This window comes from Pelecanus crispus, chromosome 3, assembly GCF_030463565.1.
Source record: "Pelecanus crispus isolate bPelCri1 chromosome 3, bPelCri1.pri, whole genome shotgun sequence".
Taxonomy (NCBI): Eukaryota; Metazoa; Chordata; class Aves; order Pelecaniformes; family Pelecanidae; genus Pelecanus; species Pelecanus crispus.
In genome coordinates, this window is record NC_134645.1 from 94,744,397 (window position 1) to 94,761,998 (window position 17,602).

General features: G+C 40.3%; 1 protein-coding gene across 1 annotated transcript in view; it reads right to left on the bottom strand.

Moving 5' to 3' along the window:
• The window catches only part of TTK (TTK protein kinase), a 34,010-nt gene extending 31,370 nt beyond the window's left edge, over nt 1–2,640 (bottom strand). The window contains exons 1-2 of the mRNA XM_075707974.1: nt 2,496–2,640; nt 1,979–2,204 (exon numbers count right to left, since the gene is read on the bottom strand). Of these exons, the coding sequence (XP_075564089.1) occupies nt 1,979–2,204; nt 2,496–2,640 (371 nt within the window). The remainder of the gene's footprint in view (nt 1–1,978; nt 2,205–2,495) is intronic.
• Nucleotides 2,641–17,602: the final 14,962 nt, after the last annotated feature.

Genomic DNA, 17,602 nt, shown 5'->3' on the forward strand with positions numbered 1-17,602 from the left:
TACACCACAATGCATGAGAAAGCATTAGCTTATAATAAGTTATTAAGAACTACCTAATCTCTGAAAGTAATTTTCAGATGGGGGACCATTTAGGGAGATACTTACAGCAAAATTCCATTGGGAGTGAGGCTATGTCAGATTTTGGTGGGTACATAAGAGTGGTTTGGGAGGGGGTTGTTCATCTTTTTTTAAAAAAAATTTTCATTAGCAAGTCAGGAAACATATGACTGATGGTATTTGCCAATTAAAAACATGAAGCAGAAGACAAAAAGAGCAGATCTGAGCTACCCAATGAGCTATGTAGATTCTACAGTAATGCCGGTTACCAAAACAGAAGGTTTTTTGGTACAGCTATAGAGAGTGCATTTTAAAGGTGAAACAAGATAGGCTACTCTCCTAAGAGTTCTTAAAGGCTGTAGCAGTGAAGCAACTAAGGACATTTCAGTGGGACACCACAACTAAAACTGTTAATAATATTCATGCATTCTAGCATTAACAGGCTACTGACAGTACCTTCAGTTTTGCTTTCTGCAATACAGTACACAGAATACTGAACACAGTTCTAGTATCCATTTAAGAAGTATCCACCTTTAAAACCATGTTCTAAAGATCAAGTGGCGAGAGGTCCAAGAGTTTTAAAGTTATTAGGGAGGTAGGAAATAATCTTTCTGAACTTAAACTCCTACTATACATAATGAGATAACAGATGTGACTTGATGATAGCATCCAATCACCATTCTGGAAAAGAAGTTCCAGAAAGTATGAGCTGGAAGCTTATGTTACACAATTTCTGTTCTGAGGAAAAGCAGCTAACCTTTGAACAAGAATGCCATCTCTCAGTATCTTTAAGGACAGGAGGTCTTTCTGGAAGATATGCTTTACTCCACTTACATAAAAACACCTTACCTCTTCAAGATACTAAGGATTCACAGCAGGTCATTATTCACACTCCTGCTCGTCTCTCAACAGTAGAGTCAACAGATTACTTCCATTGTATGCTTTTAATAAACACTGATGCAGCAAGATCCATGCAAATGACAGTACAGACAAAGAAGCAGACCATATCATACTGCAAGATCAAGCCACCTGCCAAAAAGCCAAATGGAAGGACATACAAGAAACAGAAAAAGTCTAGCTATATTCACTGGAAGATCATCTGCTCAACTGTAATTGTTAAGGATTGCTGGAATGTTAAAACACAGCTCTTCAAAATACTCACTGTCACAGTATTTCAAGTGACTAAAAAACTCCTCAAGAAAAAGATCAAATTATAACCCTGTCCTAAATTATGTCTGAAAACTTCTGAACAACCACACTGTTCAAATTGGGGTTGAATAAAGCAATCAATGGCCACAAGCAAAACTAATTTCATAAGTATGAAAGTATAGAATGATGTTCTGAGACATACTTCCTACCCTAAGGCAGCTACTTAATGTAGCTGGGATGTGTCTTTCCTAGCAAGGGAGAAAGCAGACTAGACAAGGATAGACCACTATGGTTTGACTAGATGGATTATATAATAGCAAATTGTCTACCTCACAGCCAAATCAGTTATAGTAGTCCACAGGGAAATTAATCCTAACTTACAACATACACAGTTTAATACACAGATTACAGTTACCCAGAGTGATATCAGATTTCACCCAAGCAGCTTCTGTAGGAATGGGGGGTGTGTCTCATGTTATTTTCCCATGTGCCTTACACATACAACCCAGGAAAAAGTGTGTTAACATCTCTAAATCAAATGGCTCTGAACAATCATGTTTATTAGCATACACAAAAAAATGCAAGTACTGCGGAGACAACAGATAAGCTGACTAGCCAAAGCGTCTCAGAGTTTCAAGGAGACAATATGAAAACATCCCTACTCAAAATGATAATTTGTTGCAGAAACTACTAATGAAAACAAACCATTTCTATCATCATACAGATTCAGAATTCTGAATGACAAGTTCTAATATTGAAAATTTATACTTACGCTTTCAACTCAGCAAATCTCACAAGGATGCGAGCATAGCTCTCATCTTGACTATGCTTTTCTGCAGGTAACGCAGTCACCGCTTGACTGTAACGACCAATGAGTCTATTCAGTAGGCTAACGTCCGTCTGAGGAATACCCTTTTTCTCTAGCCTGAGCAAAAAACACAGCCAATCTTCTGGATTATTTGTTGTCATCATTATTTGATTAACAGTTCCAGAGTTATCTGACAGAAAAATAACAAAGGAGATTGGTTAAAACTGCAGCAAACATGAACAGAAGAAAACACTTTTTATAAGCTTACATGCAAGAAGACTAGTGAGATTTTTTTTTTTTTTTAAACACAAGATTAGAGCAACACAGTTAACTAAAGAAACAAGGTTAGAATAATGTATTTTGTGGTCATTAATACTGAGGAAATGCTAAACCTTAAATCCTTTCAGTTGACCTAGACTAAGAGTGAAACAGCCATTAAGACCAGTTGTGTAAGTGACAATAGAGTAACAAAAACACATACCTGTTGTATCAGCTGAGATTTTAGTACAGTTAAGTTCATCTGTGATATTGTCTTCATTTCTGTATTTGTTTTTCAAGTCTCTAACTCTATTCATGATTGAAGCAATTTGTGGCAATCCTCTTTCACTTAGATCCTCCTCCTCCATCTGCAGACACAAGGTTAAAAACCAGTAAAGTTACTGAAGAACCCTGTTGTAGCTCACCTTAACTGGAATTACCATGGGAAAGCCTCTCATATATTTTGCAGATTAATTGCGACTCAATCACATTATGTAACATAAATACTCTATTAAGACTTTGTCAGTGTAGTTATATGAGTAAACTTCTTAGCAGAAGCCAAAGTAGATGAGCAAAAGAAATCTGTACTTAACTGATCTGCCCAAATACTAGACCATGCTTCACAGCAGCCCTTTCCAATAAGGTATAAACCGTGTTTGAATAAAATGGGGGGTGGGATATGCTGCCTGAATAGCTATGAGTTTATGTATTAAATCACATCCTGAATCCCTAGATTAGGATGGCTAAGAAGTTGTCATCCTCCTAGCCATACAAGCCTGCCACTTCTCTTGAATAAAAAGCAATGGAACAAGCATTTGTTAGACCTCATAGTGACCTGGCTCAGGGACAAATGCCAACAGAAAACTACATAAAAAGGGGGGACAGTTTTTATCTCATTGCTTGATGTTTTTCCTGCTCTCAACTGTGTCATCATATGGACAAGAGAAAGGAAAGGCAGGAAGAAGAGATTTTTATTTGATGAAAGCTGTAAGGCTGGGTTAGACTACCTTAGATGTGTCACCCCACACATACACCTCCCTTAAACGCAAACATTTTTTATATGGAAAGAAAACTTGATACTATAAACTTGAAGTTTTAACAATATTAATATTTTCCACCACAGGTATAACTTACAATAGAAATAATAAGTTTCAAGACATAAGAGATACAACCCATCTTTTAGCATTACTTCCTTTCTGTAATGGGCATGATATTTTTTATTTAACATAATACATGTCTAGCTGGACAGCAAGATGTGCTCTGAAAACTATCAATCTATTGTTATGCCTCAATTTTAACATTATCCTTCTCTAAAGCAGCACTTAATTGAAGTGTGGTGCACTTATTTATACCGCTGAGATTCTAAATCAAACATTTTGAAATAGTTCCTTGTCCTAGTTCTCATTAAGTTTTGGTGTTGCAAAATTTTACCGCCTAGATGTCTATCCAAGAGGATTCATTCTAAGAGATTACACAAACACTGAATACAGGTGACTCAGTAAGGGATTGTCGTGGTTTAGCCCCAGCCAGCAACTAAGCACCATGCAGCTGCTTGCTCACTCCCCCTATCCCAGTGGGATGGGGAGAGAATCGGAAGAGTAAGAGTGAGAAAAAACTCCTGGGTTGAGATAAGAGCAGTTTAATAATTGAAATAAAGTAAAATAATAGTAGTAATAATAGCAATATAATAATGATAATAATAATAATATACAAAGCAAGTGATGCACAATGTGATTGCTCACCACCCGCCGACCGACACCCAGACAGTTCCTGAGCCGCGATCGCTGCTCCCCGGCCAACCCCCCCCAGTTTATATACTGAGCATGACGTCATATGGTATGGAATAGCCCTTTGGTCAGTTTGGATCAGCTATTCTGGCTGTGCCCCCTCCCAGTTCCCAGTGCACCTGGCAGAGCATGGGAAGCTGAAAAGTCCTTGACTAGCATAAGCAGTACTTAGCAACAACTAAAATATCAGTGTGTTCTCAGCATTCTTCTCCTACTAAATCCAAAACACAGCACTATGCCTGCTACTAGGAAGAAAATTAACTCTGTCCCAGCCAAAACCAGGACAGGGATATGTAACAAATTACTATACTGCATTGCTTGTAATGAATAGTATTCAACTTTTGTATTAATTCCTGGCTGCAATGTCTGCTTTGTTAAGGAATACAATCCAACACTGAAACTGAAAACTGATGGTGGAGGGGAGGGCTAACCAGGAGACACTAATGAGATGATAAGGAAAGTTCACACATGAAACACCAAAGGCACATCTGCACAGTGTTGCACAGCCTATGTGCAGGCTGGGAGAGCCCTAAAGCAAATTTTTGTACTTTGTCAGCTACTTATCTCCACATAACTGGAGTAATTTGAGGCTTACAAAAGTAAATATTAGGAACATTAAGACAAAACTATGTATGTTTATCCTTTCTATAGTCTCTCTGTTCAGGAAGGGCAAACTCTTGTGCATATTTCCAAAGAACAAGCCATATTACTTTTTCAAAGGATGTGATGGCATCACTGATGTGGGTGGCAGCTTACTAGCAAAAAAGATACAGTTTTCTTTACTCAGAGGTATGCTATACAAACCTCTCTCTGTATGCCTAGATATGTTTTTAACACCTTGCAAATTCATTCACTATAATTCAATCTGAAAACTAAATTATAAAGCTTCATTGCAACTAACATTGTGTTGGAGAAGCATGAACAAAATTGGCTAGAAGTGGGCAAAGTCATAGATAAATATCTAACTCCAAACCTCTGCTCTCATGGTTAGCAGAAGACAGGGAAATATTTGAAAATTACCACTGCTTTTACATATAAACTAAACCAACCAATGAAATTCTGGGTAAGCCTTAGCAGAATTCAGGCTGTGATGAGACAGCAATGAACTATGTATCTCTGGCTGAAAGGAGTTCAGGAGAAATAAACAATATCAGTAAGAAAACAAACACATGCCTTAAAAGTTACACTATGCATCTACAGCATTATTTTGCACAGTCTGTGACAGGAAGAGGACTCAGGGATCTTCTCACCACAAGGAGAGATAGTCACGATCTTGCAAGTTTAATAGACACATAGAAGTGTGAAAAGTTATTATGGGTGAAAAGGAGAGTCCAGCAGAGGTAGGATTCTTTCTAAAGAACAAACTCTCTAGGTAAGAGCTTACAAGTTCCTTCCTAAGTACAAATCAGAGCAGAGTGCACTGAAAGAGAAGAAAGAAAGAATGCAGGGGAAAATGTAAAAACAATGTTAAGGTAAATGTGAATATCACTGAACTCGGTAATTTGGAAAACTTAAAAGATTTTTTTTTTTAATATTTCATAACAGTAGCTTAGCTATTAAAAGTTATATGTAAGTGTTTGCAATCATTTATTAAGCTGGTAATTTAAATCTAGATTTGCAGTTGGTAACATGTCTAAATAAATGTAAGAAGTGTTATGCCCCTCACCCTCAAGTCCCAGCGCAGTGGTACTCAAGACTGATCTGTTGACTATAAGGGTCTAACTTTCAGATCAATGCAAACTAGCAAAGACACATCAAATGAAACTATAGTGAAATTATAACTGTCCAACACTTCATTATAAGACTTCAGAGCTCCACAAATCAATAAATGCTGAAAACCACTGGTATAGTAAAACGTCTGTTGGGAATACACAGAAAGGTTGGAATTTTTTTCCAGCAGACCTAGTGAACACACAGTCAGCAATTTCAACAGACACAGCACAGGCAAGTACTTGTGAGAAAAATGGCTTTTTTTTCCTCTTATTTGATACTTTCATGTTTCAGCCACCTTCCCAGCTCACGTCGCCTTCCCATCACAATAATCAACTAATATTCTAAAAACCATTAACACAAGTTTCCATATTCCTTACTGTATATGCACATCTTGCAATCTATATACGGCGATGTTGTTACTTCCTAAATTATGCAGCCAAATCTGTACACAAAAAGCAAATAAACTTCTATATCGTCTCTGTTTAGCACAAGCTTATCCCATCCTGATGATCCCCTTCCTCCAGGAGATTCCCCTACTGCTTTAACAAGTGGTACACACCCAACATACAGCAAATAGCCAAAGTTCAGACTACAACAGAAGCCAAGGGCTCAAATTCAAACAGCTCCAGGACAAAAAGCTTCACAGAAAGACAGATCCATGCAGGCTTTATTTCCCACAAAACTAGTCTTCTCTTCCTCTTCACAGCCCATATAGCAACAGGAGTTGCTGTAGGCAATTCACAAAAATGGGAAAGACTAAAACCAGAAGTGTTCTGCATGTCTGTATCCATAAAACCAACACAAGCTATGATCCCATTACCATCCTTCTTTTATTCTGTCTAAAAGTTCAGCACACAATGTTAATCTAAGCTCCTTGCCACACGTTACAGCAATTAGTTTTCACAGTGGGTAAGCAGAAAAGAATACACATGCTCCTTTGTTCACAGGGGTATTGCCAAACACAAGTGACACCTATTTTTAAGTTTCTAAAAGGGTGTGGATTTAGAGGTTTAAAGACTCTTTTTAAGGAACTTATGCCAAATCCTCAATGCTATATCAGTTTATTATCAACTGAAATATAACACATGGATATAGCTGAGAGATAAGAATCTAGGCAATCTGAGCAGAGCAAGAGTGCTAAACTAAACTGAAGAAAATCTGATTATTTCTTTTTTCACCTACAATAAAAATCATTTACATTTTCATGAAACACACTGATCACAGCTTTTCCCATGTTAATCAATGTTCCATGCATCTAACAAACAGGAGAAATTCAATATTAAAAACTTTGGTGAGTTAAGTGCGTATCCATAAGATTTGACTTGCCAATTATTGTGAAGTTGGGCCCAGAAACAGGGAAGGTAACGCACTCTGGACAGATTAAATAGGTTCAAAGAAAGACTAAGTTTATTTTTACAGTGAATTGTTGGTCTTTGTTCCTTTTGTACTCAGGTATAACAAGTCAATGAAAAGTTGCTGGAAGGCCCAGAGAGCTTTTAGATGAATTATTGATAGAGATGTAATTGAATGGGATAAAGTAAGTTCATCCACCTCTAATTCCACTATCTAAAAAAATAAACCTGGCACCACTTTCAGGAAGCCTCACAATTTTTAGAGCACTAGTTGTCACAAGTTTGCACTTCTTTAAAAGCAGCAGACTCTCAGCTTTCCCCAAGCAGAGACCATAAATGAGAAAGACTTTCATGTTTATAGAGCTTGCTTATACAGCAGAAGTATGCATATTTCATGTTCTTCCTGTATTAGAAATAGCCCACCTAGAATATTAAGTCTGCTCTTGTCTACATAGAAGTGTTGTTTTAGTAGGTTCAAAACACAGGGGTTTTTGTATAAACTCCAAGATTTAGTCTGGCCAAAGCACCATGTACATTACCACTATCAAAAGGTCTCAGCATCACTTCAACAACTCTTGGAGTCTGACGAGACATTCAACGCATGACTTCATAATATCTTTGCAGAAAAGCAAAAAAGCACTAAGTTCTGAAAACGGTTCCTTCCTTCATTTACAAAATGAAGTATTTTCAGTGGTCTAAGAAAAGTAGAAGCAAGCATCCCCCAAATAGGCCTGTAAGCAAGACCTATACAGAAGAAAAACTATGAAAGCTAGGGACAGCATGCTAAAACAGCACTATCTGAACAACAATTTTTGTTTCACTGAGCTGAGACTAAATAAAAGAGAACCCTCCCTTCATTTTTCTTAAGAAAAAGTACATTGAATAAATTCTACTTTCAGTGCTTGTTTGGAGCTTCCTTTGAGATCTGTTTCTCCCTAAAGTGCATAGGCAAAAATCTCAGGCTGTTCCGAGACTGGCTCTGTAAACTGCCCCACCTTTTGGAGATGATGTTGCTAAAAATTACATAGGCGATTACTGCAGCAAAGACTGTTCATGTGCCATTCTAAAGATGATACTGTTTACTTCGGGGGGGGGGGGGGAATTTGTCTCTTCATAAGGAAGATTTTCATACATATTGCAGTTCTGCCTTTGATAAATACAGTAGAGGGGGCTACAGGAACTCAATACTCCAAATCTCCTCTTTATGGGTGAGAATATCCTTACAGATCTGTCCTTGAACTGTACCCATTCCCTCAAAGTATGGATGATGTCAGCTTCTCCAAAACCTGAAGCATCAAGAAGGACCAAAAGAAATTTACCTCAGGTTTAGTAATACCGCGATCTCTCATTACAGCTGCAATTAGTGACAATTCCCAGATAGATTTTTTTTTTTTTTTAAACACAATATTGGTATTTTCCTCATCAATGTGAAAGGTTCATTATTCTTTTTACAGTTATATCTTGTCAAATGTAGTAGACAAAAAAATAAATCATTTTCTGCATAAATTTGATCTTAACTCTCATCAATACATGTCAAACTTACATTGCTGGTGTGCCGCTTAACTGGTCAAGGTTCAAAGTGTACTATATGGAGAAAACCTCTCCTGAAGAAAGGATATGCCTTGTCAAAAAGATAAACGTGGATGAGGGTCAGACTATCTCAGATAATCCCAAGAATCCAGCACAGGCAAGAAATGTAGCTCTCCATCCTGAAGAAGTTCCTGTGTATCAAAAATGGAATGGTTAGACATTGAAAATTAAATGAATATCAGCATACCCTGTAAGCTTGCCTCATCTTCATGACATCCCAGAAATATAGTTTTCATTAAATCAATAAAACTATTCCTAGTTAGTAATAAAGCAGCACAAAAAAGCTCAAAGATTGCTTTTGGACTAAGGGCAAGCACTTCCAAATATGTCAGCTTGTGATGATATTTACAGATAAAAAATACACTAAGGGCATAATCATCTATGTATTGTCATGATTTGCAACTAATCTTTCTACGATGCCAAAGCTCAACCGTAATTATTCAGAGTCTCATTTTGGCTTAATCTGCTGCCCAATTACTTTTAAAGAAAGCATTTGCCATTTATTTCTGTGTGAAGTGTGTTCAAAATCTGACAAGACAGCGAAGACCTAAAATAGCAACATGCTGTTATATATGCGCTCAATAGGAACCAAGCTTTTAACTGCAACGGCTACATGGCAGCACATCTGAGATGGAGAAAAGCCATGCAGGAGAGGAGGTTAGAGAGAGGAAAGTAAAGAACAGGAAGAACACATATGCAGAGATCAGGAAGATACAAAACAACCTTTAAAAAAAGCATAGTAAATTAGCTTCAACCTCTCATGCAGACCCACTAAATAAGGAGCCAAGGTACAGAGACTAAAAGAGCAATATATGTTGTAAATGAAGTGGCAGTACCAGTTATCCATAGTATTTCATGTGTTATACACCCAACAATATTTATTAACACTAAAGAGAAATAATAGCATCCAGTCTTGAAATACTGGATTTGCTGTGTTACGCTATTTGTTCAGTCTCTGAACAGAGCCAGACGCAGTTTTTCCTCAAATGCCAACTTTGAGAAAGTATGAAAATACTTTTCAATTACTGAACAAAAAGGTATACTCTTGCTACCCCTGGAATCTACTGAAATACTGCATCTGATTATCTAAGGAGGTGTAGAGGGCAGCAAAAAAATTAAGCAAGTACCCAAGAGCTTGCCTGGCTTTTTTCCTCCAAGTGAATTGATCAGCTTGGTAAAATGTACTTACATTACCCTATTACCTGTATTTTCCTTATACCCCCAGACCACTGTGGCTGCAACTGTTACGCAAAACATTTGTCTAGCTCTGTTCCTATGGTCCGAATAAAGTGCCTACTAGTGTCAAAAGACTATACATTGAAGAACTTTAAGTCCTCTACCCTGTAGAAGAGTTAAAAATGCCAGCTCTAAATCAGGAACTTTACCCATGCATGTTTTTTCTGGTACCTTCCTTTCCTATGCAGAAAGATCACACACAAACAAGAGGGGAAAACTAACTGTAGCCTTCATCTTGTACAGTATTTGCATTATTCTGCTGATGTATTCAGTTCATTATTTAATAGTGCTCACCATTTAAGCAAAGATGCACATGCTTGCTGGTAGTACAGCAAATGCTGTCAGTTAGAGAAAGTAGAAGTACCTCCAAGTGCAGTTACATCAACGTTGACAAAACACACTACAGTACTCCCAAAGACCTTTCCTGAACACTGGGATCTATTACACAGACATTTAAGTGTTCAAAAGTTCCTGCCTTCGAGATCTTGCCACCTTGGTTCAAGGCAAGTAAGAATGGAAACATGCAATAACAACACACAACCATCTTCAGAAATACATGGCATTCTGTCGTTCATCTAGTTATCGATTATCATTCTGCAGATATTGCAGCAGAAGCTAGTCTTTTGTTACTCCTTTGAAGGAACAGATACCAGCTTTCATAGAACCATTTAGGTTGGAAAAGACCTTTAAGATCATTGAGTCCAGCTATAAACCTAACACTGCCATGTCCCATGAGTTTCTTTAAAGCCCATGGGAAAGCAAATCTACTTGCTAAACGATCCAAGCTTTTAGATTAAAGTCTAAAAAGCAAATTGCAATTGTAGGAACATGAAAGAAATCCTGTGACTTTTGCTTGCTCCAGATAGATCTTAAAAAAATGCTGTTGCTAGAAAGCATCAAGCTAAATTGTTCCATAAGCAGTCACCAAAACCTGCATTCAGATGAGTGGCAAAGCCCTCCAAATACTCTCCAACTTCAGCTCACTTCATGTCCCATATGACACCCTGATTACAAGAATGGGTTGAAAGATTGACAGACTTTTTAACTCATTTCTAACCTGCTCCCTAGTGCAGCCACTAGAAGAAGTATCTCCCTTACCCAGCCACTATTTCCCAAAATATATAGAAACATGGTGTTTTTGAAGCCTCTACCCAGGCTTTAAAAAAAACTATACGTGCACATAATCTGTGTTTGGTATTCTTTACAAGTCCTGCAGCCTAAATCAGGATTTTCTACAAGGGAAACAAAATGCCCAACATTAAAAAAAATAAAAAAAATCCACCATAATTTTAAACAGCAACATTAACTATGAATATAAATAGGAAAAATAGAAATCCTAGTGTTAGCTACAAAAAAAAGAGACTCAAAGATACAAAACAGGGCTAATCGGAAAAAGACTCAACAGCAGGGCAGCAGGTAAGCTACTGTAGCATGAACAAACTAGAGGCTCTACGGCACATAGAGGTTACCAAGAGGCCAGAAAGAACAGAGCAGAACCACCGAGACACAATTTTTAGTTCTGAAGGCTTAAGGATATGGCCAAGTAGTAACAAGGGACATAACTGGAAGTAGTTTTAATGTAGGGCATCATTTCAGGAACAACTATTGCTTTATCACCAGCGCTAGCCAGAGCTGAACAGATATGTGTTCCAAGATCTTTCTCTCCTTTTCCCTCTCCTTGCCCACATACACCTTCCTGTTTCCAAAACAATTTGAGTAAATTAGTATCAAGCACAAATCTGCTTTGCGTCTATTTCTAGAAAGCGCTACTGCTCAGCCTAACAGAAGATAACTTGCACGATGGATTGATATCCTCACCCAGCTACATCTTACTGCATCTTGCCAAGTCTGCAGCCAGCGGCATTATCCAGATTTTTTTTTTTCGTTTAATTTCATAGTGTCCCAAACTTAAATAAGGGGAGGGGGAAAAAAAAAAAACCCACCACCAAAATGACCACAACACCACTCTCGAAATCCTTCATCCAATTCAGGTTAAGAAACAAAATCACCCAAGAGGAAGGCAGCGAGAAAAGGCGATGAGGCCAGAGAGACACCGGGTCTCCTCAGCCGCAGGGGCGGCAGCCCAGCAGAGCCGCAGGCCCCGCCGCGGCCCTCCCCGCAGGGCCGGGGGAGCCGAGGAGCCCGCCCCACGCACTGCCGTTCCCCGCAGCGGGGAAACTCCCGGCCGCGGCGGGGAGCGGAGGGCGGGGCCGGCGGGAGGCGAGCAGCCCGGAGAGCGCGGGCTCCGCCGCCGCCGCCGCCCGGCCCAGCAGCTCCGCCGCCAGAGGCGCGCCCCGCCGCCCGCCCCCGCCCCCGCCCCCGCCCCCGCCCCCGCCCCCGCCGCCCGGCCCGGCCGCGCTCACCCTCGCCGCGGGCTCTTCTGCTTCAGGGCCGGGACCAGGCTCCGGCCGGGCAAAGGCACCCGCGCCGCGCTCGGTTTGAATACCACCGACGCCCAAAGAGCTCGCTTCCCATTGGCCAGAAGGGCTCACGGGGCAAGGGAGGAAGCGAGCGCTGATTGGCCGGGGGAAGGAAAAACAGCGGCGCCCGCCTGCCTATTGGAGGGGAGTCGCGGCGGCAGCGCTGCCCATAACAGCCATGGCTCCTTCCCACGCGCCCCTAGCGCCTTGTCGGGTCCCGCTGCTCGCGCCGCGCGGCTGAGGGGGCGGTGGGGCTCCCGCCTCCCGCCCGGCCCCTTCCCCCAGAGCGGGGAGGAGGGAGCCGCCGCCGCCGCCGTGCTGTGCGGGGAAAAGGCAGCGCCTCGCTGCCCGTCCGGAGCGAGGGGAGCGCGGGGAGGCCTTCCCCCAGCGGCGGTGGCGGGTGTTTTCCCGGCGGGCCGGCTCGCCGCAGGCCTCTCCTCCCTGACGGGCGCTGGCGAGCGCTGAGGGGAGGCTCCCGCCCGAGCGCGGGTCAGCGGCCGTCGCAGTGAGCCGTGAGCCGCCCGGGGCGCTGGCATGGCGCCCGTCGGTATTCCCCATTCCCAGAGGGAGGGAAAGGGAAGCGTGAGCTGCCCGGGTTCACTTGTTGATTACAAAGTGCAGAGCACAGAAACGAGATAATGCAAACGTACTTAAAATACGTCTGAAAATACTTCCCTCTTTAAGCGGTAACTGGTTATTTTTTGAAGCTCCATTTAGCTGTAACAGAACTGTGGGACTGTGCATCCTGACCAGCTCCTTCAGATTACATCTTTATCTTTTTCTTAGACAGATTAGAATCATAGAATCGTTTAGGTTGGAAAAGACCTTTAAGATCATCCAGTCCAACCATTAACCTACACTACCAAGTCCACACTAAACCAATCAACGGTAGACTAGACTAAACCATGTCCCGAAGTGCCACATCTACCCATTTTTTGAACACTTCCAGGGATAGTGACTCCATCACCTCTCTGGGCAGCCTCTTCCAATGCTTGACCACCCTTTCCGTAAAGAAATTTTTCCTAATATCCAACCTAAACCTCCACTGGTGCAGCTTGAGCCCATTTCCTCTCATCCTATCACTACCTACTTAGGAGAAGAGCCCAACACCCACCTCACTACAACCTCCTTTCAGGTAGTTGTAGAGAGCGATAAGGTCTCCCCTCAGCCTCCTCTTCTCCAGGATAAACAACCCCAGTTCCCTCAGCCGCTCCTCATAAGGCCTGTGCTCCAGACCCTTCACCAGCTTCATTGCCCTTCTCTGGACACGCTCCAGCACCTCAATGTCTTTCTTGTAGTGAGGGGCCCAAAACTGGACACAGGATTCCAGGTGTGGCCTCACCAGCACCGAATACAGGGGGACAATCACCTCCCTGCTCCTGCTGGCCACACTATTCCTGATACAAGGATACTGTTGGCCTTCTTGGCCACCTGGGCACACTGCTGGCTCATGTTCAGCTGGCTGTCAACCAGCACCCCCAGGTCCTTTTCGGCCAGGCACCTTTCCAGCCACATTCTTCATAAGCTGATCCTATATCTGCAGTATGCCTAAGGCTGCTAAAAGCAGCTCTTTCTCTGAGCTGTCCCTTTCTTCTTGGGGTTGGATTATAGTAATGCAAATACAGTAAGTAGAATAGTTCAGCGTATCTCAGTTTACATTCCAGCTGTAGATACTAATTAGTGGCCTTTATAGCAGGTATGTTCTTCTGTTGCTTATAGTATTTGCAAGGTTGCTAACACACTATAAAAAACAGATGTATATTAATTACTTTGATAAGTTACTTCCCTATTAATTTGATAAATTACTGGTTTGATTAATTCCATTTAATTTGATACTGCCTTATTAATCTGATAAGTTACTAATCATTAGCGTTCCACAGGCACCATGCCTGATAACTTAATAATATGATACCTAAAGTGGCCTATCATTGAAATGTATCTTATCCATTTTTATTCATGTAGAATTTAAGTATCTTGTCTAGTCTAGTGATACAAGCTCAGTCTACAGTAAAAGAAAAGAGGAATTTCAAGAGAGAAATTCAAACACCTATTTTAAAATGTAATGGATCATCCCATGGAGGGAGGCCTCATTTTTTCTCTACTAAGTATAGACCAATTCTAACTTTTAGGTATCTAAGATTAAGTGAGGTTATAATTTTTTTTTTCTATATTGCCTTATTCCTCCTTGCCTTTTTGGTGGTTTTGATGATTTTGTTGTGTTGAAGCTCTCGTGTTCCACTAGAATCCATATCTAGTGAAAAATTAAAGATGCAGCACAAGTTGCATGAATCGGGTCTGCATCTGTCTTCACTTCATAGATTATTTTATTAGGAGGAGTTATGACTGGGTCAAAGGAGATTAGAGTTGGATTGTTGTAGTGGGTGAATAATGCTGTAAGAGGTTGTTGTTTGATTTCTGTAGCTGTGACAAATCGGGATACCATGTAGAATCCTGGCAAAACCAAAATGAACAGGAGAAAGAAGACAGGGTAGACCTCTGAAAAAAGCAGCAAAGAGAGGAAGGGGTCAGAGAAAGAAAGGCTGTAATACCCTCAGAAAAAATAAAGGAGCCTCCATTTAGCAGTAGTCAACAAAATATAAAATATGTGTCGTGTTTGGATTGTTGGTAGAACCATCATCTATTTGCTTATGCTTGTTATTCATTATAAAGTAATAGATCTATAAGGAATTTAAGAAGTGTATTACTTGAAGTCTCCACCTAAAGGTGACTCCAGTTTGAATGACAAGTGACATGTGAATCACAAAAAACAAGGGCAAGATTGCATGACAAACAAAAGGAAAGAGAAATCTTTTGTAATGAGTTACTATCAGAATCCTGTTTATTATTTTAAATACCTGATCATATGGTAAAATTTTGTACCAGTTTGGATGATGGTGTTGCAAATTTGAGAGTAGCAAAGGCACAGTTGAGTCATGAAGGATTTTTCAAAAGTTGATAAAATCTTTATATCACACTGTAGCGTTTTCTGTAAATGGATATAAGAGAAAGGCCTTCCTCTTCTAGTTGAAAATTTGGCAGCCACTAACCCACCCTCTTGAGCTGGTATCTGAGGTTTAATGTCTCTGATACAAAGGGTTGATCTAAAGGAAAAGAGATGGTAGCTCATTGGTTACAACTAATGACAGACATTCAATGTCGCTGATTTGGTGGAAGGTGCATTTGGAGAAAGCTCTGTGGAGTATTTCATAGACTCCCATTTACTGAGAATATCTGGACTGTTCCTGGCTGCTGATGCATTACTACAACCTGCGGATGTCCACAAGAAGAAGCAAACATCTAGAACATTTGTTCTAGATGGCAGAGTCACCTCAATGACTGAGAATTTGTTCTGAAAATAGTAAGTGGGTGATTAACAAACTATTAAGATTTTCAGCAGAAAGATTAATCATCAGATATCTAGTATTCCCACTCCTTCTAGCTGTTATGTTTCCATCACATACTACTTGTTTGTCGCTACTGACTACTTTGAGACTTGTCTGTATTTTTTTTTTTTTTTAATGATGAGAAAGAGAGAATGATAGTTAAAATATCGGTGGATCTTGTCCCATGGTGTTTCTTCATTTATGGATCTGATGCATGCTTTGTGACTGCACTTAGAAAATAAACTTTTTTTCCATATTGGTGGATGCATTTGATCACAAAAATAATGAGTACCTGGGCTTCTTTGTGTTGTCTGATACCATTTTTTGCTGAAAGTCTGTAAAATGCGCACACACACACAAAAAAAAATACTGATTTATAAACTGGCTAATCAACAGATCCCAAAAAAGAGAGTCAGTAAGAAGTGTTCAAGCTGTTCATTTTGGAAGGGTACCTCACAGATTGGCTCTAACCATGATTATTTTTAGTATTGTATCAGTGACACAGAGGTTAATATAAAATGGCTGCCAATAAACTTGATACAAAGGTGGTGCTGAGGCTGCAGGCAAATGACTGGGCTGTTTACTGGGTCCTGGCCTGAGGTTAGCCAACTGTGGGGACATGGAAATCTAGTGAACGTGACATGAGAAATTGCTGAACATGAATAACTTTGTGAGAAGCTGATGAAAGCTATGGATCATGTGGTTATAGGGGAGTTATGTGAGGAATAGCCAAACTTCCCAAGTATTTGAAGGGGAGTATTTTGGAAATGGCAACTTTTGTGAAGTACAATCTTACAACACCAAGAACACCTACATAACCACATCATAAGTATGAGATCACTTAGGTAATGGTACTGGACATACCAGATTTGAATACAAATTTATCAAAACTGGGACCAACAGAGAAAAAGGAATTAGAGAGGCAGGTCCTGTATTTGGGATGGGACTGGGACAGAGAAAGGGAGGCACAAGGAAAAAGAGCTGAGAAATGGGAAAAGAGGTGATAAGCTCTGGAAAGAAATGCATACATTTTCCTGCTTTTGGCAGTGAAGTTTAAGCTTATAGTAAAATGTGTTGTATTTAAGCATAACTTACTCTGATTAATAGTAGGGTTACTACATGAAAATTTCTAAACTGTGCTAAGAAGAGATCAGGCTGGATAATCCAATGGTCCTTTCCACCTTGAACTCCACAAGAGTGAATCCACAAGACCCTGGAGAGACGTATCCTTAGTGTTCAAGAACTGGTCACCGTTCTTTAATGCTTGGAAAGCATAGGTCTCACCTTGTGAAGTTTCTTCAGATTTGTTTCTTCACAGCATCTGCTTGATGGGGAATCATAAATAATTTCTGATGAATCTTCTTACCCCTTATATAAATCAATACGTTTCTTGTTCTCCCACTTTCTGCTCTTCTTTCTTTGTTCTTCTCTTTCTGCTTTGCTGCTTAAGGAATACTGGTCTCAAATAATATTAAAAATCTATCAAACAAGAGTTGCTTAATCTGGATACAAACCTCTGCTGCTTGCCAAAAAGCAGCTAGCAGTTGCACAAGAGAACACTCTGGAGAAGACAGGGTTAATTATACTTCTTTTATAATAAGGACATACCTTTACTCATGTGGTGGTGCAATGTCTGATTGTTCATTGTTACAATTTGAGATAACTGCTAGCATTAAGCTTTTGGCTACTATTGAAAAAAATCAAAACAGGAGGGTAGGGTTAATTTTACCTCCTCTGAGCTATCTGAAAGGTAAATAGCCAGTCAAAGCTAGTGATCCATGTTCCTTTTGCAGCCAGCGTAGGGGAGACTGTCTAACCCTACATCCTTCCAGTCCGCAGATGAGGTGAG